The sequence below is a fragment of the Meles meles genome, chromosome 1 (assembly GCF_922984935.1).
Source record: "Meles meles chromosome 1, mMelMel3.1 paternal haplotype, whole genome shotgun sequence".
In the NCBI taxonomy this organism is placed as follows: domain Eukaryota; kingdom Metazoa; phylum Chordata; class Mammalia; order Carnivora; family Mustelidae; genus Meles; species Meles meles.
Window position 1 is genome coordinate 196,465,847 of NC_060066.1, and position 23,305 is coordinate 196,489,151.

The 23,305-nt window shown below is 39.6% G+C and overlaps 1 protein-coding gene across 1 annotated transcript in view; it reads right to left on the minus strand.

Annotated features, from left to right (window-relative positions):
* Positions 1–23,305, minus strand: part of STX12 (syntaxin 12) — a 39,890-nt gene continuing 16,585 nt past the window's right edge. The window contains exons 2-9 of the mRNA XM_046027336.1: positions 23,051–23,120; positions 21,408–21,507; positions 16,130–16,267; positions 10,526–10,569; positions 8,689–8,794; positions 4,323–4,395; positions 3,517–3,599; positions 1–2,015 (exon numbers count right to left, since the gene is read on the minus strand). Of these exons, the coding sequence (XP_045883292.1) occupies positions 1,923–2,015; positions 3,517–3,599; positions 4,323–4,395; positions 8,689–8,794; positions 10,526–10,569; positions 16,130–16,267; positions 21,408–21,507; positions 23,051–23,120 (707 nt within the window). The 3' untranslated portion in view covers positions 1–1,922. The remainder of the gene's footprint in view (positions 2,016–3,516; positions 3,600–4,322; positions 4,396–8,688; positions 8,795–10,525; positions 10,570–16,129; positions 16,268–21,407; positions 21,508–23,050; positions 23,121–23,305) is intronic.

Here is a 23,305-nt window from a genome sequence, read left to right on the forward strand (position 1 = left end):
ATTCTGTGAACAGGTTTATTAAGATCATCTAGCAGAAGCTCGTGGCAACTACCCTAAATTCCAGGCCATTCGAATTCTAAGCCAAGGTCAAATTTGCTACCCACAACCACTATTACCACCACCACCACTGGATTACACAGTATTATAGAACAGAACTATGAATAGCTTCATTTAACCCAAACTGAAACCATTTTTCACAATCAGGAATTTTTTGTCTGAAATGTTACAAATGATGTACCCAGGTCCAGCTGCAATTTTGGAGCTGAGGGGGCCATGATTGTAGAACCAAGGAATGAGCCCTGAAGCTGCTGCTTGGGCCACTGTGACACCCCAATAGGGTGTCATCCTGTTTTTCAAGGAGAGGGCAGCAGCAGCCCTTATTCCACCCCCAAACCAATCAACTGACCTCCAGTCTTCTTGCCAGGTTCAATTTTTCTCAGGACAGCAAATTACCCAATAGCTACCACAAGTTAACTCATAAAAACTTACTACAAAAGCTTTTAAAATGTTTATTTGTATTAAGGAGTGGAATGGTGCAAGAGTACAAAGAAACTTAGGCATCTGGGCCCTTGTTTCCCTACTATTCACATTAGTTTGGTAAAAAGGAGATTAACACTAAACAGAGTGGAAGAAATGAACTTATAAATATATCCAGGGTAGTCCAGTCCTCTAATTCACTAAAGGATGAACTGAAATCATTGGCCCAATTCACACTTACGTGTGAGCCTACAGAAATTATATTCCCTTTAACTGCTCTAGACCTGTGTGAAAAAGGGAAGTGGACAACATTTCTATTACAAGACAGCAATCTTTTATTGAAACATTTTTTTTTGTCTAAAACTATGCATGGAGATTAATCTCTTGTTCATAAATTAGGGTAAGTCTAACATCACTATTCCAAACCATCAGTATTTACAAAAATGAACCTTTTCTTCGCTTTATCACAGGTTCACAGAACTAAATTTTAAACCAACTTCAGTCTAGCTTTTAAAATCTTCCTGCCATCAAATGCCCAGCAACCCTTACGGGGAAGGGGCAGCCTTTTGACAGCAATATTCATCATTCACCAGGAATGTAGAACCACAAGTGAACAACAACAAAAAGTTTAAATCATTCCAAACAGTTCCTATTTGCTTTCCAAAAGCATGCTTTGTCTAATTCTCCCTTTCTATACAGACAGGGGGAGAGGGACCCCAGAGAGCATAATGTTAAATTAAATTAACCTCTTAAAAAAGTGAACAAGATGGTTTAGTGTGTGTGCAGATGAACGGCCATGGATGACACTAGCAGATAATAAGGTAAACTTTAAACCCCGTTAATGGGTACCTTGACGACTGGCCAGCTCAAATAGATACTTTTAATTGGGATCGAATGTGCCTTTTTTTACTTTCTCGTTAAATACGTTGCCAAAATCTTTCAAAGCAGATAGAGAATAGGCTTCTTGGAAATTCAAATTAAAATGTTAAATAATAAAAAGGATCAGCTTATTATATGGTTTCTGACAAATGTGCTGGCTGTCAGAAAGTAATTCTATCTCAGTGGCTAGTAAAAAGGTGAATCTAGTATACACATAAAATGACAATCTTACAAGACTGTAGTGTCACCTGTCAAAACAAGAATGTCTAGAATGGAATCTTCAGTAAACATTTGGAGATGAAGGGCAATCAGAATACAAGAGAAAGCAAAATCCACATAAATTAATTCCTAATTTGAGAAATCAGTAAAACGTATACACAAATTGATAAATACTGTCTCCACGGTCACTAATTCCAAAGGACTAGTTAGTAGTTATTTTCTAACTAAATTATTACAGGACATTCTGGTGTATGCTCTCTTCTTGTGATCGGTTTGTTCTGGCAAGACTCCAGGAAGCAGGTGCCCTTGAAAACAGCTCAGCGGAAGGCGGCTCAGAGGCAATCACTTCATTTATAAATTCGCCAGATAATAAGTACCAAGATTACGATAATCACAGACAGGACAAGCACCAGAATACAGATCTTCTTGCGAGATTTTTTCTGAGGAGAAAAAGAGATAAAGAAGACACTCATAAGACAAGTAAAATTTTTGCTATCTGAGACTCCAAGAGTGCTTCTTAAATCTGCCTCCTCATAATCCAGCATTAACTCTACCTGTGCACGAATGTTCAGAGACCTTCCCCAAATCTCAACAGTTACCAGCATGAGGCAGTAGTGCCAGTTCTAACTCCACATCCCCTAATACACTTCTGCAAAGGAACTGTTCATACCTATAATGCTGGGCATTATTTGTAATAAAGTAAGTTATTTGTGCATATGTATTTTAATAAAGGTTTTATACCAGTTATAAAATTCTGTGTTCATCTTACAAAATACAAAGAAAATAATTACCTACAGATAAAATTGCTGACATTTTGATTGTATTTTCTCATGATCTTTTATCTACGCATATTATTATCTGACAGAATTGGGATCACACTGTATGATGTCTGACATTTTTCTCACTTAATATTTTAGCATAAAATTGTTGTTATTATAAACATCTCTTTTAATTCCCACATAATATTGAGTGGATGTATATAATTTACTTCATATTTCCTTTACTGTCTGACACTAACGTCATCACTCAGTTTTTAAAAGGAAACACTATTATTAAGTACAAATTTCTTTAAGAACATTTCCAGGTAAAATACAACTATCCTAGGAACACGGAAAATGATTAAAATGCTGTTTATACCTAAAAAACCATACAGTACCAAATGGAGAGGAAATGAAAAGGACCTCATTTACAGTATTTGCACACTTGAGATGAAGACCCAGGTAAAGTCACAAAACCAGCATTTCAGCTAATACGTAAAAAAAAATCACTTCATACGAAGTAGAACGATTAACTCCCATTTATTCATAGAAAAATGAGAGCCCCCTCTTTATTCACAAATAGCAGTTAGAGGGGCGCCTGGGTTGCTCAGTGGGTTAAAGCCTCTGCCTTCGGCTTGGGTCATGATCCCAGGATCCTGGGATCAAGCCCCACATCAGGCTGTCTGCTCAGCAGGGAGCCTGCTTCCTCCTCTCTCTGCCTGCTTCTCTGCCTACTTGTGATCTCTGTCAAATAAATAAATAAAATCTTAAAAAAAAAAACTAAATAGCAGTTAGAACTGGTTTTATGTTCATCCTCTGTGGCCATAGTCAACATAAAGTATCCACAAAGTCTTACTTTGTACCTATTACTATACTAATTGAAACAAATTTTAACTGTTCATAATATAAAATTAGCTTTATACCAGATTTAGGTAGCATGCCAGCTAACGGGTTAGCTTTGTAGCTAAGAGGCTTCTGTATAAAAGTTTATTCAAGGACTGATGTCTTTTTGCAGATTTCTCTGCAGAGGAAAATATTACAAATGGACCATCACAGCACTACGACCACCGGCCTCCTTAGCTTAAACCTAAGCCAAAGGCTGCAGCTGTTCTCAGTGTGTCAATGAGCTGTGATGGCTCGTGAAGTCGGCAGCCCAGTGACTTTCCTGGGTACGTGCTCTTACCTGATAGTAAGCAGCTCGCTGTAACTGGTCAGTTGCTCTCTCTACGTGTACCTCTGAGCTTTCCACATTGGCTTCTATGCTATCTGCAAAAAAAAAAAAAAAAAAAAAAAAAGGAGGGCAGTGGATGTTTTTACCAAATCGGATGTTTCAAGATTGCAAATTAAACACACTTTTGATGATGTTAATCCTCGTTTTACCACCACCATTCCAACTATCCAGACATGGAATCAAAAGTTACTAACTGGGTAAGACAATAGCTCTATTCTTTGGAAATAAACACTGAACTATTTTAGCGGAAAATTTTGTGAAGTATGCAACTTATCCATGAATGGGTCAGAAAAAATTATGCATACACACGTATATTTAGAGAGAGAGGGAGCAAGTCTAAAGCAAATGGGGTAGAATGTTAACAAGAGGTAAATCTGGGTAAAAGTTACAAAGGAATTCCTTGTAGTCTTTTTATTTTTGCAACTTTTCTAAACTTGAAATCATTTCCAAATATAAAAGCTTAAAAAAAAAAAGGTTACTAATCCCCAAATTGTGTAAGTTTCTGGGGATAAAAGCTGGGAAGCCAACAGCTATTTCCCTCAACAGCCAAAGACTTAGCAGGAGGCTAATGGCAAGGGACCTGAGCAATCACAGAGGTCTCACTTCAGTTTTTACATTTGACAATATAAAAAGGGGACTAAAAAAAGAATTTAATAATTTTTAAATGTCTAATTTCTTCAGATATGTCTTACTGACTTGTTCACACACAAGTACTGCTATCAACTCACCTCGAGGTTTAAGGTATCAATGATACATACCAATTAGATCCCCTTGATCATGGATCATCATGGCCAAATCTTTAAATATTTGATTGACATCCAAAATGTCAGCCTAGGGAACACAAAAAATAACAAACATAAAGGAACATTTTAGATGATCCCTCTACTTAGCTAAAATTTTGGCTTTAAACATAACAGTTGTGTTTCTAAGGCTTATAAATCATGCTTTCTCCATAAACTGAAAATGAAAATAAAGTTAATTAGTACCTACTATGTGCCAAGAACCATACCAAGTAGGTAATTAAACAGACTCTTGGGGCCTGAGAGTCAGCTGGAGAAGATAGTCTTGCTGTGTGAGGTTAATCCTCCACAGTCTTGTTGTACCATTGTAGGTTAAGAACCACTCTGGCCTGGGGCACCTGGGTGGCTCAGTGGGTTAAGCCTCTCCCTTCGGCTCAGGTCATGATCCCAGGGTCCTGGGATCAAGCCCGACGTTGGGCTCTCTGTTCATCGGGGAGCCTGCTTCCCCCTCTCTCTCTGCCTGCCTCTCTGCCTACTTGTGATCTCTGTCTGTCAAATAAATAAACAAACAAACAAACAAAAAAGAACCCCTCTGGCTGTTTCCTCTGAAATGTGGACAGTGATAGTGCCCACCTCATACTAAAGTGCAGAAACACTAAGTAAGTTGATATATGTAGAGTTCTTGGAACTGCGCAATAAGCACTTCATGTATCAGCTATGATTAATCATTATATAGTTGGTTCTCATGACAACACAATGAAACATGTATCATCCCCATCGTACAGAAGAGAAAACTGGGGCTCAGGAAGGTTTGATGACTTGTCCCAAGGTCTCAAAGCTAGCAAGTGGCAGAGCTGAGAATTATAAGTTCACGATGTTTTCATAATGTTACTAGGCCTCTTTGATATTTACATTAATCATTCAGTCACTCTATGAAGTCAAGTATTTTTGAGGATAATAAGGCTCAGAGAGGTTATATAACTGTCCAGTTACAAAGCTGGTCCATTAGGAAACTAAGCATTGCAGCCAGAATAGCTCCAAAGCCCATGCTCTCTGGATTACAATACACTGCCTCTCAGAACGCTACTGTCAGCAACAATGCCTTGAAAACCATGACTTCCGAATCATAGCTTGGCAAGACTAGTTCTTACCAGCACATCAAAACCTTAATTACTTGCTAAGAGTCTTCTGTAGTTGGGACAGTCTGCTAGTTGCTGTGGATACAAAAAGGCTTACTAGCTAACGGGGGTGGGATGAGCACACAGTAAGATAAATAAGAAGTCATTACAGAGGAAGTGACTAGTAAATGGTATACAAAGGTGTGCAGAGGAAGGCTCTCAGAAGCAGCAAGACTTGAGTTGTACCTTAAAGCGAAAGAGAAGCCAAATAAACAAAAAGTTAATTGAGTTAAAGGGCAAATAGCTTAGCTTGGTTATAAGAGGGGTGTGAAACTGTGATTATAATAAGAAATATATATTTAGTCTTCATCCCATTCCTAGAGCAGAGCTCCTAAAATACTCGAAATTTCCTAAGTGGTAAAGAGAGAAAATTAGCTTTTGTTACTTCTAACAAACTCCTTTCAACCACACCTGAGCTTAAAGAACAACCCCTCAGGATGGGGGCTGGTTGCCAGGGGAACCAACCTTGTTATCAGAGGGCTGGAGGCTGAATCAACCATCCAGAGCCAATAATTTAACCAATTGTGTCTACATAATGAAGACTCCATAAAAATCCTAAATGGCAGGACTGAGACTGCTTTTGGGCTGGTGAACATGGAGGTCGAGGAGAGCCGTACAGGTGGAGAGGGCACGGAAGGTCCATACCCCTTCCCACATATCTTGCTCTGTGTATCTCTTTCATCTGGTTGTTCTTGAGTTGTTTCCTTTTATAATAAAAGTAACCTAGTAAATAAACTGTTTTCCTAAGTTCTGAGCTGCTCTAGAAAATTAATCAAACCCAGTGAGGGGGTCATGGAAACCTCCAATTGACAGCCTGTCAGTCAGAAGCGTAGGTAACAACCTAGACTTAGCTGGCTTCCCAAGTTGGGGGGAGGGTACGGTCTTGTGGGACTGTGCCCTTAACCTGTGGGATCTGAAGCTAATTGCAGATAGACAGTATCTAAATTGGGTTAAGTTATAAAACACCTCGCTGGTGTCGAAGGATTGCTTGATGTGGAAAAGGCCCACACATTTTGGTAGCCAGAAATGTCAGATGCCCAATGTGAGAGTCGAGGAGACACAACAGTATGTTGTTCTTCCATTAGAATAGGGCTTGTATATTAGATGTAGGAAATGACGGGATATGAAAATCCAGTCCCAGCTAACCATCTGGACTTAATCTGACACACCCATTATGTTCCTGGGCTAAGGAGCTAAGAGCACTCATGCTCTCTCTTTCCTACGCTCTCTCTCTCTCTCTCTCTCTCACTCTCTCAGGTAAATAAATAAAATCTTTAAAAAAAGAGAAAAAAAGACTTTGCCCCCAGACCTCAATGCCAACTTCTGGATTGGGTGGGATTCTATGGAGAGAATCCTTTCCTTAGCTCTGTGTTTCTCTCTGCTCTCTGCTAGAACAGTATTTCTAACGTTAGAGAACCAAGTCGATGGTTAGTTGCAGTAGATGAAAAAGAAAGACATAGCATCTTTGAAGGCAATAAAATCATCAAATTTGAGGATGGCTCATTCCATCTAAACATAGACACTGATGGTCTCTATCCTGAATGCATATTATAATCACCTGGGAAGTTTGAAAAAAAAAATCTTGTGGATATTTGCTCATTTTTAACCCACATAAAATTCGGAATTTCACATAGTCCAAACTAATAGTTGCAAGGGAAGGAGAGCAGCTGGACATCTGGAAAAAAAAATCTCCAAGTGACTCTAAGGTATAGTAAGAGTCCAGAGCCCCTGCCACAGACGAAGGTCATGGAGGAGCTCCAAGTTTCTCTCTCTACAACCCCACCCTCCTCGCTGCCCGCCCCAGGGATGGCAGTCTTCTGGCTGCATGGAGGAGAAAACTACTCAGGTTTAGCATATGCTGGTCATTACATAAAGTTAAAGTTGGAAAATCAGGTAAGAAAGGCCTCGAGGGGCGCCTGGGTGGCTCAGTGGGTTAGGCCGCTGCCTTCGGTCATGATCTCAGGGTCCTGGGATCGAGTCCTGCATCGGGCTCTCTGCTCGGCGGCGAGCCTGCTTCTCTCTCTCTCTCTCTCTGCCTGCCTCTCTGTCTACTTGTGGTCTCTCTCTGTCAAATTAAAAAAAAAAAAAAAAAAAAATCAATCTTTAAAAAAAGAAAGGCCTCGAGACCTTCACCTCAACCCCCACCTAAAAACTGCTCCTGTTTTCCTGTAGTGAAGTCATATCCACAACTTGGGATTGGACTTTGGGATGCACAAAAATTAAGCAACCTTTTTGGTCTGCCTTTATTCTGAGCTACTAAGCAAAGGGGCTCTCTCTTCTTCTTTTTTTTTTTTTTTAAGATTTTTTTAAAAATTTATTTATTTATTTATTTGACAGACAGAGATCACAAGTAGGCAGAGAGGCAGGCAGAAAGAGAGAGGAGGAAGCAGGCTCCCCGCTTGAGCAGAGAGCCCGATGCGGGGCTCGATCCCAGGACCCTGAGATCATGACCTGAGCCGAAGGCAGAGGCTTAACCCACTGAGCCACCCAGGCGCCACCCCCCCCTTTTTTTTTTAAAGATTTTATTATTTGAAAGAGAGAAACGAGAGCATGAGTGGGGGGGTGGGGGTGGGGACAAAGGGCAGAGGGAGAAGCAGACTCCCCACTGAGCAGGAAGCCTGCCATGGAGCTTGATCCCAGGACCCCAGGATCATGACCTGAGCTGAAGGCAGACATTTAACCAACTGGGCCAAATCCCACCCAATCTAGAAGTTGGCATTGGAGGTCTGAGGGCAAAGTCTTTTTTTTCCTTTTTTTAAGATTTTATTTATTTACCTGAGTGAGAGAGTGGGAGAGAGAGCATGAGTGCAGGGGAGGGGCAGAGAGAAAGGAGGAGAAGCAGGCTCCCCGCTGAGCAGGGAGCCTGCTGTGGACCCTGGGATCATGACCTGAGCCAAAGGCAGATGCCCAACTGACTGAGTCTTAATGAGGAATAAAATATTTGTTTGCCTTGCTCTGTTCTTCATCCCTGTTCTCCCAGAGACCACGTAAGATATAGTAATGGAGGAAAGGATTTGAATCTTCTTGGGCACCATGACTAGTACCATCATAAAAGTAGTTCAAATTCACCATGATTACACTGAGACATAATATGAAAATCACATAAGGACTCATTTCATACTTTTTCCTAATGGTTGAGAGAACATCCAAGTGGACTAGAGTGGCAGATACATTGAGTCAAACAAAAGACATGACCTGGCTCTTACCTCCAGCTGCCGAATTGCTGTTTCTCTCTCTTTAATAAGTTCCAGATCCTGTTCGGTGATGGCCACGTCATCCTCCTGGCTTTGCATCTGGTTCCACTCCTCATGGCTGCAAGGAGACAAGCACACTAGTTGATTCCTCCCCTCTAAGGTGTGCACAAGACACCCACAACATTTCTACTACCAGCAGAGCCTATCCAAGGCCATTACCAGGGCTCCAACCCCTCTGGCATCAATACAAAGTCCTTAAGGGCCACATTCTTCATATCTGGAGGCAAAGAGCTGATAATACCACGAGAAAACAAAGTCTCAGCTTCCCTGGCAAAACTGAGATGAAGCATGGTTATAAGGGATGGGCCTCCTTGCTGTTTTCTAGTTAGGGGTACACTCTGCAATCCTGCTAGGGCTTGCTAGACAAGGAAAGCAGACAGAGACTTCAAGTCAATGGAGCACACTGGCCCATCCTCTTCTAGAGCACTCTCAGAGAGTAAGCTGTGTTGGTCTCTTGCGTACTAAGTGGGTGGAGGAAAGCAAGCTAAATGACCTGTCAGTGCCCCCCAATTAATCTAACAGAATCACATCTTCTGGTTTTCAGAACATTCCTTGAGATTATATTTTGGGTTAAATGCCTCTTTTATAAAAAATATTTTTAAGGTTTTATTTATTCATTTAAGAGAGAGAGAGTGTAAGAGCATGAGCAGGAGAAGGGTCAGAGCAAGAGAGAGAAGCAGACTCCCTGCTGAGCGGGGAGCCTGCCCCAGGGCCGCATTCTAGGACCCTGGGATCAGGACCTGAGTCAAAGGCAGATGCTTAGGGGCGCCTGGGTGGCTCAGTGGGTTAAAGCCTCTGCCTTCGAGCCCCGCATTGGGCTCTCTGCTCAGCAGGGAGCCTGCTTCCTCCTCTCTCTCTCTGCCTGCCTCTCTGCCTACTTGTGATCTCTGTCTGTCAAATAAATAAATAAAATCTTAAAAAAAAAAAAAAAGGCAGATGCTTAACCACGTGAGCCACCCAGGAGCTCCTGGGTTAAATGCCTCTTAAGAGAAAACTAAAGTAAAAAAGCTAGTGAAAAGCTGTAACTCTTCTTTTCAGGTACCACATTTAGAAGAAAGGCATACTACATATGATGCTAGACATAAAACATTTTGAAACTCCAGTATTAAGCATTTTTCCAACAGTATGCATAAATCAGACATCATCTCCACAGTATTTAAAGAGTTTCTTCCACACGTTGGAGACACAAAATGGAGTAGGGTAGAGCCCATCAGGCACCCCTTTGAGGTGCTCACAGTGTAGTGGGAAGAGAGAGATACATAACTATGATAAAGCATTTTAAGTTCTGAATTAATAACACCAACACGTTTCTATGGAATCAGTTAACTCAGTGTGGAGAAGTTAAGAAAGAAGTTGTCTTTCAGAGGCAAATTGTTTGCTTTTTCTTGTACTACTCCTAAAAGAATGAGTTGCCTCAGTTTTACAGATGGGTAAACAGACACCCAAGAACTTAGAAAAACTTAAATCGGTATTAGAGATAAAATCCTAATGTGTAGATTGACAGATTCGTACTTATTCCTAGCGAGCCAAGCCCTCTCCCCAACACAAAGACATCGGGGATTTCTCTGGCTTTTTAATTTACCTTGAGATTGTTTCTTCCCTAATTCAAAGATCTTGGAAAAGCACAAGGTTTTGACTTTTTTATTTTACTTGGTGGATTATAAGTCACCCACCCGAGGTCTGCCTTTATTTTTCCTTCTTCTCCACACTGATGTTTAAAATTATAATTAAGTAGAAAGTATAGAATCCCATCTCAACAAGCCAGCGGGTTGTATGGATAACTCCTTACCCATCAAATGAGACGAGCTGCTCCTCTCTTTGCCTCTCCTCGGCCTAGAAAGCAGATGGCATTATTGCTGCTGTTATCCAGAAACATGTCACAGACAGACACAAAAAACAATGGCTTCCTGTCGCTACAGTATAAAGAAGAAACATCCCTTGGCTCCAATGGGATCTGTAAGACGACAGAGGGCTCTGGCAATCTCTCTGGACTATAAAATGGGCGTGAAGTAGTTCAAAGCAAATCTGGGCTCAGAATGGTAACCTTACGGAATAGGGTGGAGGAACATGGGTCGGAGAGAGGAGTAAACAACAGTAATAGTGATCACCTATTTACAATCTGCAGGGAGGCAGAATAAGGGAACAAGTGGAAAACTTGCAGGGAAACAAATCTTCAGAACATGTAAAGATTTTTTTAAAAAGGACATGTATGGCATATTAAGCACTAAAGTGACAGACTCATTTCAAAAAATCAGTCTAATGTATGTATTTTAAAAAGCTAAGAAAAAAATGTTAAAAGAGCAATCTATTCCCACTAAAAAATAAGTCTTTCCCTTTTTATAATGGCAGTAATTAACAGAACAAGCAAAATGAGGAAAATTTCAAAATTCTACCCACCCAGAGGAATATTGTGAGGTTTTTTGTTGTTACTGTTGTTTTAAATTTTTATTTTTTCAAGAAACAGAACACTGGTAGTGCCCTCAAGCCTACCTCTATCCCCTTCTCCAATTACACCACCCCCCTTGCCCTTAAAGTAACCACTATCCTGACTTTCCAATGATCATTTTCTCGTATTTTCAATATAGACATGTATCCTTATTTAATATCATTTTACCTGCTTCTGAACCTCACATGAATGGAATTACATTGTTTGTACTCTTCCATGCTTTCACTGGATCATGCCAGATTGCGCCAGATCCATTCCTGATGCTGAATGTAACTGTTGTTCATTCATTCTCTCTGCTGTATGATATTATGTGAATATACCATAATGCATTTACCTACACAACTACTGATGGCCATTCAGATGTTTCCAACAAATAATGCTGCTATAAACATTCTTTTTTTTTTTTTTTAAGATTTTATTTATTTATTTGACAGAGAGAGAGAGAGATCACTCTCTGTCTCTGTAGGCAGAGAGGCAGGCAGAGGGAGAGAATCTCTGCTGAGTAGAAAGCCTGATGGGGGCCTCGATCCCAGGTCCCTGAGATCATGACCTGAGCCGAAGGCAACAGCTTAACCCACTGAGCCACCCAGGTGCCTCTGCTATAAACATTCTTTTTTTTTTTTTTTTTTTTTTAAGATTATTTATTTATTTATTTGACAGAGGGAAAGAGAGATCATGAGTAGGCAGAGAGGCAGGCAGAGAGAAGGCAGGAAGCAGGCTCCTTGCTGAGCAGAGTCCGATGTGGGCCTCGATCCCAGGATCCTGAGACCATGACCTGAGCTGAAGGCAGAGGTTTAACCACTGAGCCACCCAGGCACCCTGCTATAAACATTCGTATATATATATATATATATCCTGAAACAAACGTTTCCAGTTTTCTCTAGGGTAGAACTGATGTGTTCTGAAGTTCACAGGCAAAATGTCTTCCAGTGGTTATCCCAATTCATACTCTAACTGGCCAGGTAGGAAAGTTTTTGTTGCATCATATCTATAACAATCACCCTCAGTGTTCACAGAATTTTACATTTTTGCCCCACATCTGGACATGAAATACTACCTCACTGTGGTTTCAATTTGCAGTTTCCTGATGATTAAAGAAGTTGGGCACTTTTCCGTTTGTTTGACTATTATTCAAAATAATACGAAGACGTTACCTGCCATTTTCACTGTGCTGACGTTTACACTCATGGAACAAAAACACAAGGGCTCAGACCACTGAGCATCCAACTCCTGATCTCGGCTCAGAACTTGATCTCAGGATTGTGAGCTCAAGCCCCCCAATCAGGCTCCATGTAAGCCTGCTTTTTTTAAAAAAAAAGATTTTATTTATTTATTTGAGAGAGAGTAAAAGAAGAGGGACTAGAAGGCAGAGGGAGAAGCAGACTCCCTGCTGAGCAGGGAGCCCAGTTGGGGGCTCAATCCTAGGACCCCAGGATCAGGACCTGAGCTAAAGGCAGACGCTTAACAGACTAAGCCACGCAGACAGCCCTGGCAGATAAGCTCTTGAAAATAAACAGTGTAAGCCTGTCACATCAAGGAAAACAACGGACAGTGTATGTTGCCAATGATAAAAATCTAGCTTTCAGGGTGCCTGGGTGGCTCAGTTGGTTAAGTGTCTGCCTTTGGTTGAGGTCATGATCCTGGGGTCCTGGGATTGAGCCCCAAGTGGGGCTCCCTGCTCAGCAAGGGAGTCTGCTTCTCCCTCTCCCTTTAGCCCCTCCCCTGCTTGTCCTCATTTGCTCTCTCTCTCTCTCCCTCTCAAATAAATACATAAAATCTTTAAAAAATAAAAATAAAAAATAAGGGGTGCTTGGGTGGCACCACTTGTGAACTTAAGAGATTCACAACCCCCCTTAAAATATCTAAAGACTTTTCTGATAAAACTAAAAATACTACATTACCTTTTGATATTGTATAATGAAATATATCAACATTTGGAAGACCTGCATAACTCAGGAAATCAATATATTCCAAAAGATAAATTTATGATACAAAAATCACATGGAAAAAAGATCCAATCAAAACATAAGACCAATAGATCTGGATATAGCAGAGTCTGAAAAAGTCATTAATACAGTTTTATACTCTACAATTCCACTAACTTCTGTCAAGTTTTGATTAGTATCAAAGAATAATATCAACAATGATCTGAAAAGATTAATTAAAATACTCCTTCCTTTTCTAATTGCATATCCCTGTAAGGCTGATTTTCTTCAGATACCTCAACCAAAACAACTTATCACAACAGACTGAATACAGAAGCAGGTATGAAAATCCAGCTTCCTTCTGTTAAGCCAAATATTAAAAAGATTTGCAAAAATGAAAACAATGCCACTCTTCCCACTAATTTCTTTTTTGTCTTGGAAAAGAAGTTATTTTTAATTAAAATGTCATTTATATTTATATTACTATATATTGGGTTTATTATTATTTGTAAATGAATAAACATTTTTAAAACCTCACAGTTTTAATTTCTAATATATATCAACATATGCCATTCATACAAATAAAAAGCTCACTGGTGTCTCTAATAATTTTAAGTGTAACAGGGTCCTGAGATCAAAAAGTCTGAGAAACTCATGTTCTATTGGGTTGTATATTTTTCATAATGATTCACAGGAATTCTTTGTATGTTCTGTATCTATTCTGGTTACTAGTCCCTTGCTAATTATACTTACAACAGTATCTTCTCCCTGTTTGTAGTTTATTTTTTCACATATTTACCACCTTCTTTGCTCTTTATTCTTTTCTGCTTTTCAGACTTCCTATCTGGGATCACCTTCCTTCTGCCTGAAGTATATTTTCTAGAATGTTCTTAAGTAAGGTGTGCTGACAGCTAACTCACTTTTGACTGAAAATGTTTTTTTTTTTTTTTAAGATTTTATGTATTTATTTGACAGAGAGAGAGAGATCACAGGTAGGCAGGGAGGCAGACAGAGAGAGGAGGAAGCAGGCTCTCCGAGGAGCAGAGAGCCAGATGTGGGGCTTGATCCCAGGACCCTGGGATCATGACCTGAGCCGAAGGCAGAGGCTTTAACCCACTGAGCCACCCAGGCACCCCTGAAAATGTCTTTAATTCTCATTCTGTATATCTTCTTTTGCTGGGTTTAGATTCCCAGGTAGGCAGCTATTAGAATATTACAGATGGCCCTCAACTGGCTTCCCCTGTTGCTGCTGAGAAGTCAACTGCCAATCCAACTACTGTGTCTCTGAAGGTAATCTCTTGTTTCCCTGGCTACTTTTATGACTTTCTCTTTGTCTTTGGTGTTCTGAAGTTTCTCTCTAATGTATCTAGATAAGAGTTTTTTATTTATTCTTTTTGGGATTTGTTGGGCTTCTTGAAACTGCAAATGAGTGCCTCTCATAAGTTCTAAAATATTACCAGTCATTATCTCTTCAAATATCCCCTCTATTCTGTTTGCTCCACTCTTATTCTGAAACTCCAATAAAAACTAGGTCAGATCCTTTTCTCTTCATTCTCCCTTTCTCATAAGTTTTCTTCCTATTGAACTTCTTAACCCTTTGTCCTACATGTTGATACATAATATCGTGAGATAGAAAATATTTTCTATTTTCTAAGAAAGTTAAATCACCTACCCATTAAGTTTTTAGTTTCCATATTATATTTTTCAATTCTAGAAAGTATTCTGACTCTTTTCCAAAGTTTTTTTTTGGTAGTTTCCTGCTTCCTGCAGTTGTTTTCAAGATTTTCTTTAAATACAGTAAGGACAATTGTCTTATAATTCTAATACATGAAGTAGGTCTATTTCACCGCACTGTTGTTTCTATTTGTTCTTACTTAGAGTTATTTGTTTCTTTGTGTCCTTGGATATTTTTAACCCTGTGCTGCTCACAACACTTCAAAAATTGTTTGACGGTATTCTTTCAGGGCTAGGATAAATGTGTCTAACCAGAGAGAATTTATTTGTATTTGCTTCTGTCTGGCACCTAGCTTGATACTTTTGGATCATTCATGTAGTATGAATTTGGGCAGTAAATTTGCCTCAAGGTTTCTCTGTGGTACAAGTTATGGTCGGGATTTTCCCTCTCTCTTCCTGTCCTCTACCTCCTACTTAGTTCAGTGCTAATGCAATCTTTTTGTAGGAAAGAAGGGTTTACTTTTGGTTTACCCATACCCAAAGGATATAGTCTTTTGGGGTCCAGTTTAATTGGAGGAACACCTTCTTTTATATTTTCCGCTTTGTGTGAACTCTGGGCTTTTCTTCCCCCTCATGCCATAAGGACATCAAAACTGAAGTTCAAGTTTGCCCTCACTAAATGTACTCCATGTACAAGCAGTTTCAGTGCTCAGCTTACCTCTCTATGGGTTCTCATCTTCTCTTAGATTTTGACCTTAATATTTTCATGGCTCTTTGATACTTTTGAGAAGTTGGGTTGTTAAAATTTAGTATTTGTTAATTTGTTTCACAGAGAGGTCTAGTGCAAATAATCTAGCCTGCCCTATTCTAGGAAATAAATTGTTTCTTTTTTTTAAGTTTTTTTAATAAAAGGCTAATAAAGTAATAAAAAAATTACACATAATTCTGTCACTTTTTCAAATCTTCATGCATATTCTTTTCTAGTCTTAGACCACAGGCATACATATTTTTAAAATTTATTTTTATTAAAAAAATTTTTTTTTTAAGTAGGCTCCTCGCCCAACATGGGGCTTGAACTCAAGACCCTGAGCTTGAGAATCACATGCTCTACCAACTGAGCCAGCCAGGTACCTTGCATATGTATTTTTTATATCAGTTGTGCCAATCTGGCATTTCCACAACAGCTAATGACTATATTTATTATTATTAAGGGGGGCAGATAATAACAAAAGTTAATGGTCAAAATGGTCAGAAATAGGAGGGAAAAAAAAAAAAAACAACAACAACCCAACAATGTGGGAAAGAACATCCTGCAATTGCAAGGGTCTTCTTTGCGGAATCAACTCACCGAGAGACGAGATCCAGCTCTTGCTCTGGCAATGCTCTCCTTTTCCTTTTCAGATACCCTTCTCTGCACAACCTGGAAATTATTTAAGGCTGCAGAGAAGTCATTCATGAGGCGTTCTTTCTGAAGTTTCTGCTGGCGCTACGGAAATAAACAAGGACTTGAAATTTCATATTAACCCTGAATCATTTGGTTTTAATTCCCATTAAAAACAAAATTATTCCCCCTAAAGATTTCTAACCAGGAAAATTACTATAAACAGCCTCTTCCTTAATAAATTTGTTCTTTGCTAATTCAAATCCCTCATTAATGCCATAGACCAAGTCTGAATTTTCCTTCTTTCATCTGACAAACTTGGGAACTGTGTGTCATTTACCTTGTAAGGTAATCTCAGAAGGAATTGCAATTGAGAATTTTGGTTCCCTGGAGAATCTAAAAGCAGAATAAATAACTTTAGACTCAGACTGAACCCCAAAAGAGATTGTTTTATGTTAAAATATTAAAAAATATTCATCCACACTGAGTTCATAGTGTCCCTGAAAACTACAGAATCATTTTCCTTTATACACTGTAATGAGATTTAAAATCTTTGAGAACCTGAAAACTATTACAGGCTATCTTTACTACGCTTACTGATACTATGTCTCAAAAAACACACGCTGAGAGCACCTGCTATGTGCTGAGAACACTGAAGTAAAAACTCATCCCTGACCTCAAACAGCTTACCAACTACTTATAGATAAGGAATATAGACACACAAATTACAAGTCATTATAAATAACTGCTATATCCTATTAGTACTATAGGAGTTTGGAGGCAGGTGTAATCAGTAAGAACTCAAGTGGCCACAAAGGCCAAGAGAAAGTAGACACTGAAGGAAGAGAAAGTAGACACTGAAGGAAGAGAAAGGTCTGAATAAGCAGATGGAAGGAGTAAGGCAAATTTGTCAAAGAAACAGTGTGAACAAAGGCATGGCAGTAAATATTTAAAGACGATCTATAAGGAGATAGTTTGGCTGGAACAAAAGCTTTTTTCATAAGACTAGCTAAAAGACAGAACTGGAAAGACAGAGAAGGGGATGACTGGAGCAGGTTTTAAATGCTAAGCTAATGAGTTTGGGATTTAATCCCTAAGGAACAAAAAACAACAAAGATTCCTGAGCAGGAAACATGATGGGTACAAAATGATAATTTAGAAAAGGTAGTCTGTGATGGTGTACAGGATAGGATGGAAAAAAGAAACATGTCAAAAAGACTATTGCAATATTCTAGGTTAAAGGTCAGGAGGACATTGTGTCAGTAATGGGAACCCCAAAGACATGAATTTAAGAAACATTATGACTTAGCAACTGCCTATAGGACTGCAACGGGGCTAAAGTCAAGAATGACTCAAATATCACACCTGGGAGAATTATGGTAATACTAAGAGCAAATTTATTTTATTTTTTTTTAAGATTTTATTTATGTGAGAGAGAGAGTGTGTGAGTGAATGAATGGTGGGGGGAGGGGCAGAGAGAGAGAGAAGCAGGCTCCCCACTGAGCCAGGAGTCCAATGAGGGACTTGATCCTGGGAACTTGGAATCATGACCTGAGCCAAAGGCAGATGCCTAACTGAGCCACTCAGGCACCCTAAAAGAAAAAAAAAAATTTAAGATTTTATTTATTTATCTGGAAGAGAAAGAGAGAGAGAGAGAGAGAGAGCATGCACAAGTAGGGTAAAGGGCAGAGGGAGAAGTAGACTCCCTGTTGAGCAGGGAGCCCAATGTGGGGCTCAATCCAGGGATTCTAGGATCATAACCTGAGCCTAAGGCAGACGCTTAAACAACTGAGCCACTCAGGTACCCCTGAGAGCAAATTTACACAAGGAACATTTCCCTCTTTTGCTGGAATTTTTAAAAATTTTCACATTAACATTATAACAATAAGAGGGAAAAACCATCATTCCCTAATCTCACTATTCAAAAACACTTTTTTTTTTTTTTTTTTTTTTTTTAGTAGACTCCATGTGGGGCTTGAACTCACAACCTTGAGGTCAAGAGCTGCATGCTCCGTCAACTAAGCCAGACAGGTGCCACACAAAAAATACTATCTTTAAGTATATCATAAACATTTCCCATGTTATCATCCTCTTCACAATTATGGTCTTTGTTACATAATATCCTATCAAATTGATCTAGGAAATTTTATGTAAACATTCCTTCTAGATTATGCCTAGGTTTTAACTACTGAACTATTATAAATAAAGCTAATGGAAGCCCCATTGTAATTGCTAATATTAATACAGTACTTATCATGTACCAATACAGTTATAAGTACTTCAACATAATAACTCACTTTAACTTATACAACAACCTATATTATAGTCCCTACTTTACAGATCAGAAAACCAAGGCACAATGAAGTTAAGTAACTTGCCTAGGATCACACAGTCAGTAAGTATAAGGGGTAAAATTTAAATATAGGAAATCCAGCTCCAGATTACAGTTTTTTTCTTCCAACTTTTTTTCCTTAGGACAAATTTTCATGAATGGGAATATTAGGTCAAAAAACACATACTTTTTTAAAAAGACAATCAGTATTATCAATCAGCTTAGTTAGGGATATGAGTGAAATGGGAGGAATCCTGTATAAGACAACACATTAAATTTTAGATGAAGGCAATACATTCAAGAAGAGATATTAGAGTAAGAATTGACAATATGGGCCTAGTCTTTAGAGGTTAGAGGCTAGAGCCAGGAGAAGGTCTTGGGGTCATGTTCATAAAGGTAAACTCATAAAAAGAGATAAGCCTCCCGAGGGAAAAATGCAGAGACTAAGAAAATGAGAGGTCAATGGCAGAGCCTTGGGACATGTTTACTTCTAGGAAGACCGAGAGTCAGAGAAGGAGGCTGAGACTCCACCTGGGGAAAGAGAAAAGAGGCCAGCAAGGGATCCCAGAGTTGGAAGACATATCGAAAGGGGTTCATGGAAAGAAAAAGACAGTTTCAGTAGAGATGGGATGGGCTGTTTCAAATGAGACAGAAAATTGAATAAAAGCTCAAAAAAGCCCACTGGATTTGGCAGCAAGAAGATCACTGATGATAGCACATAAGTACGAAAGACTGAAAGGAGGATATATGATCTGATATACAGGAGGACAGCAGCAAAAAGATGGTGGTAAGACTAAGATTGACCAGATGAAGAAAGAATCGAAAGGGCAAACGGTACTTAGCACAACAGGGCAGGGATCAAGGAATTATGTGCAGATCTATTTCGTGTTTTTAGTGATCCAAGATAATGGAAGGGAACAATAGCATTCATGACCCAAAAATAACTTCTGTCTGATTTTGGACTACATTAAATCCTTCTCTCTCTCTCTCTCACTCTTTGGTAGCAGATTTAACTTTCTATTTATTTTTTCTTAGGCTACTATTAACTCTTAAGTACTCTCAACATTCTGCTTTCATCAAGACCCTTAAACTCCTTTTTTGTTACTAACTAAAAACCATTCACAAGTGTGTATTCCCTAACTCCCAGCTGGGAGGACAAAAGGGGTGATGTTTATTGAAGATAATGGACGGCAAGGGGAACTGGTCTCTAAGTGAAATTTCAGCATGAGTAACAGCACACCTACGGACCACTAAAGGTGATTACATTAAGATTACTTTTTATCAGGGCTACTTTGCAGCATGACGACAAAGCATCTAGTCTTGGTTCCTCTCTTTTGTGCAAGGGGGCGCCAAAACTCCAAAGACTTAACATGTGCTTCATTAAATAGCTTGCCAAGTATGGGTTAAACTAACATTGTCAAACTTTTTTGATGGAGACATGCAGAAATAATGTGACATCTTGACCTAGTACCATATATACACATATGTATGAAATGAAAGCTTCCTGTAAGAATAGTTTCCTTTATTGCATGGTATGCATTCGGATATTCCTATCTATTTTATTATTTATTTATTTATTAAAAGATTTTATTTATTTATTTGACAGACAGAGACCACAAGCAGGCAGAGAGGCAGGCAGAGAGAAAGGAGGAAGCAGGCTCCCTGCTGAGCAGAGAGCCCAATTTCGGGGCTCGACCCCAGGACCCTGAGATCATGACCTGAGCCGAGGGCAGAGGCTTAACCCACTGAGTCAGTCACCCAGGCGCCCCTCTATTTTATTTTCTTAATGATGATCACAGTATACTAAAATTATTTCATGTTACAACCAGGCACAACTCACAGAGTGAAAAATAACCCAGAATGGGGAAGTTGTAGGCTTTGTCTTTATAGCCATCAGAGATAGGACATCATCAGAAAAAAATTCAATAATAAAAAGGAAAACAAGTCAAGTGCTCCTAGGAATGGTAGAGAAGCTAAAGAAAAATGGAATCACAGTAGGCTAATGTAGATGGAGAAGGTTTTTGATTTTTTCCCTGGAAGAGAGATGTTTTGAGGTAGAACTATGAATAATAATTAAAACAGGTGAAGCCACAATAAAGGCAGAGGCACACTGACTTCTGGAATGTGTGAAGAAAAGGCCTGGCACATCAAGGGAACAATGAACTCCAGTTAAAAATTGTGTTTTTTAAAGGATTTCAATGACCACTGAATAAAATGACTTGAAAAGAGAAATCTTTTCCCCTGGGTATTTCTTCAACTTGAGACCTATGAATGACTCATGATGGGACATGAAAGTGACTGCAGATAGAAGGCAAAAACATCTGATTGAGATTTATAGAAACTGACAAGACAAACTAGGACCTAACCTGCAACATAAAGCTGCTGGCCAAACCCTAGAGATGCAAACACTAGGGTTCTTTACTAATTAAACTAATTTTATCAATATGTAAGTATGGGGTTTTTTGTTTTTTTTTTTTAAGATTTTATTTATTTACTTGACAGAGAGAGAGAGATGCAGGAAGAGAGAGAACACAAGCACGGGGAGTGGAAGAGGGAGAAGCAGGCTTCCCGCCAAGCAGGGAGCCCAATGTGGGGCTCGATCCCAGGAGACCTGAGCCAAAGGCAGATGCTTAACAACAGAGCCACCCAGGCACCCATAACAGTATGTTATTATGAATAATAACAGCCGATACTGAGTAGCTACTGAATGCTGAGCACTTTGCAAGACCTGGTGCATACATTCTTTATACTGTCACAATAGTCACATAGCCCAATTTTACAGATAAGGAAACTGAAGGTCAGAGAAGGTCTACCTAGCACCAAAGGCCAAGTTATATTTGTTTCACACACTGCCTTCCCACTAAAACAAAGTCCCTTCCTATTAAATGAACACACACACCAGAAAATACCAACCTGTTCTGAAGCAGATAAGGGAAGGGGCAAGGACCCTAATTCCTTCAGTAATTCATTCGTTTCCTTAGCAAGCTGATTTGTAGAATGCTGTAACTGTTGCCTAAGAGAGAAAAGACATGTTTCAGGATATTTCCACGGCTCGAGAGCTGTTACAGTTAGTACAGTTAGTTCTCAGAGTGCCCCAGTGCAAGGAATAAAGGGGGTGCTTGAAGGAATGGGCTCCCAGAGGCCCAGGTTCACAAAAAAAAAAAAAATTCCAGAAATACTACTCAGTCAAACCCACTGCAAGGCATCTCCATGTTACTGAGAAGAAAGAACCTACCTCAGTGAAGCCTCCTGATAGGTATTTTAAGTCTTTGGGAAGAAAAGAAAGGCCTATCAGCAGTTCTGATAGAAATATAACAGCAACTGCCCCCACATCTAAATCTGATAGTCTGAACACACCAAGGTCTCACAAAACTCTCCCGTCCATCGCCCGGCAGTTCTGCCTAGCTGCTGTCTGTCACAGGCACTGATCGGAGTTGGGATCCAGACACTGGGGGTTGGATGAAACGTGCATTAAAAGCACAGCTTCTACCCTAAGGAACAATCTTTGAAGATCTACTCCCATGTTCCTGCTTAAAGCTGGTGCTTTTTCAGCTTTATTCTTGGCTCCCTATCGGCCTTCATGCTTGACTTTCTGGCTCCTCCCTCCAAAACAAAGAAGCCCTGTACTGCATAAAAACATATAAGGAGTATAAGGGGAAGAATATTAAAAAAGGAGGAATATGCATTATATTAAGTGGGATTGGAAAGTAGTGGAAACACAAAAAGAGCCCCTTTTGGTCATGATTTTCCTCTACTCTGTGGCCATTTCTACAGAGGTTTTAAGGGAGGATAGAGAAACCATACTACTCAATCATTACTATTTTTTCATTGCAAAGGGGCTTCCAAGATAAAAAAATGAGGGAGTCAAAAACAAGAAGGAGGCAATCAGGAGCCTATACCTCCTAGACAGTACTAACACATCCAAAGATGTGTTTTTCACATCTCCCTGGAAAAAGCTCAAAGTAGTAAGTCATTCTCTCACTTCACACTGTCGAGGACAGAAAACAAAGAATATTGCTCAGTATATTTTAAAGATGAAGAAAGAACTTCTAAAAGCAGAAATGGGATCAAGAAGGATGTAATAAAAAGAGTCGTGAGTCCCTACTACCAGTCCATTCTCCTCCCCTTCAGACACCCCTCAGATCACTGTGAATACGTTTTTCTAATTTTTACAGTTGGAAATCCCACTAGACTAGATGAGCTCTGCAGATCATTGGGAGTCCTGGGCCAATAAGGAGGCTCATTTTGGCAGACTACAGGTTAATAGTGGTCAAAGTTCCCTTCCCTACTTCCTCAGAGGGTTCTGCTAAACAGCCCAAGGGAAGAAAGAATCTGTGTTCAAGGATTTTGAAAGGCAGCAGAGATCACAACCCATGAATATATTTTATTGCCCCTCCTCTAGATCCACCCATTACTTCGTGTCCCACTGCCTGTCATGCTGACTCCATAGGCTTTCCTGGAAACCTAAGTTGCCACGCAGCAAGGACAGTGGGTGTGTCCTCAAAAGGGTTCTCACAGGGCCTCACAGAACCCAACCACATTAGGAAGCTACTCACAGATTTTCCTGTAGCTTGCTTGAGTCCTGCTTAGTTCCTAGTTGGCTCATCAAATTCTTTATCTGAGCAGCTGGGGAGTGGGGGAGAGAGAAAAATACATTCATCATGAGCATCCTACTTGTCAGATCACTGTTCTCTCGTCCACATCCTGAATAAGTTCATGCAACTAACAGAAAGCATGCTATGATCAAAACTTCAGCATGTCTATTCCTTCTAAAACTAATCATGAGGTTCACCTTTCTCCTACAGATAACT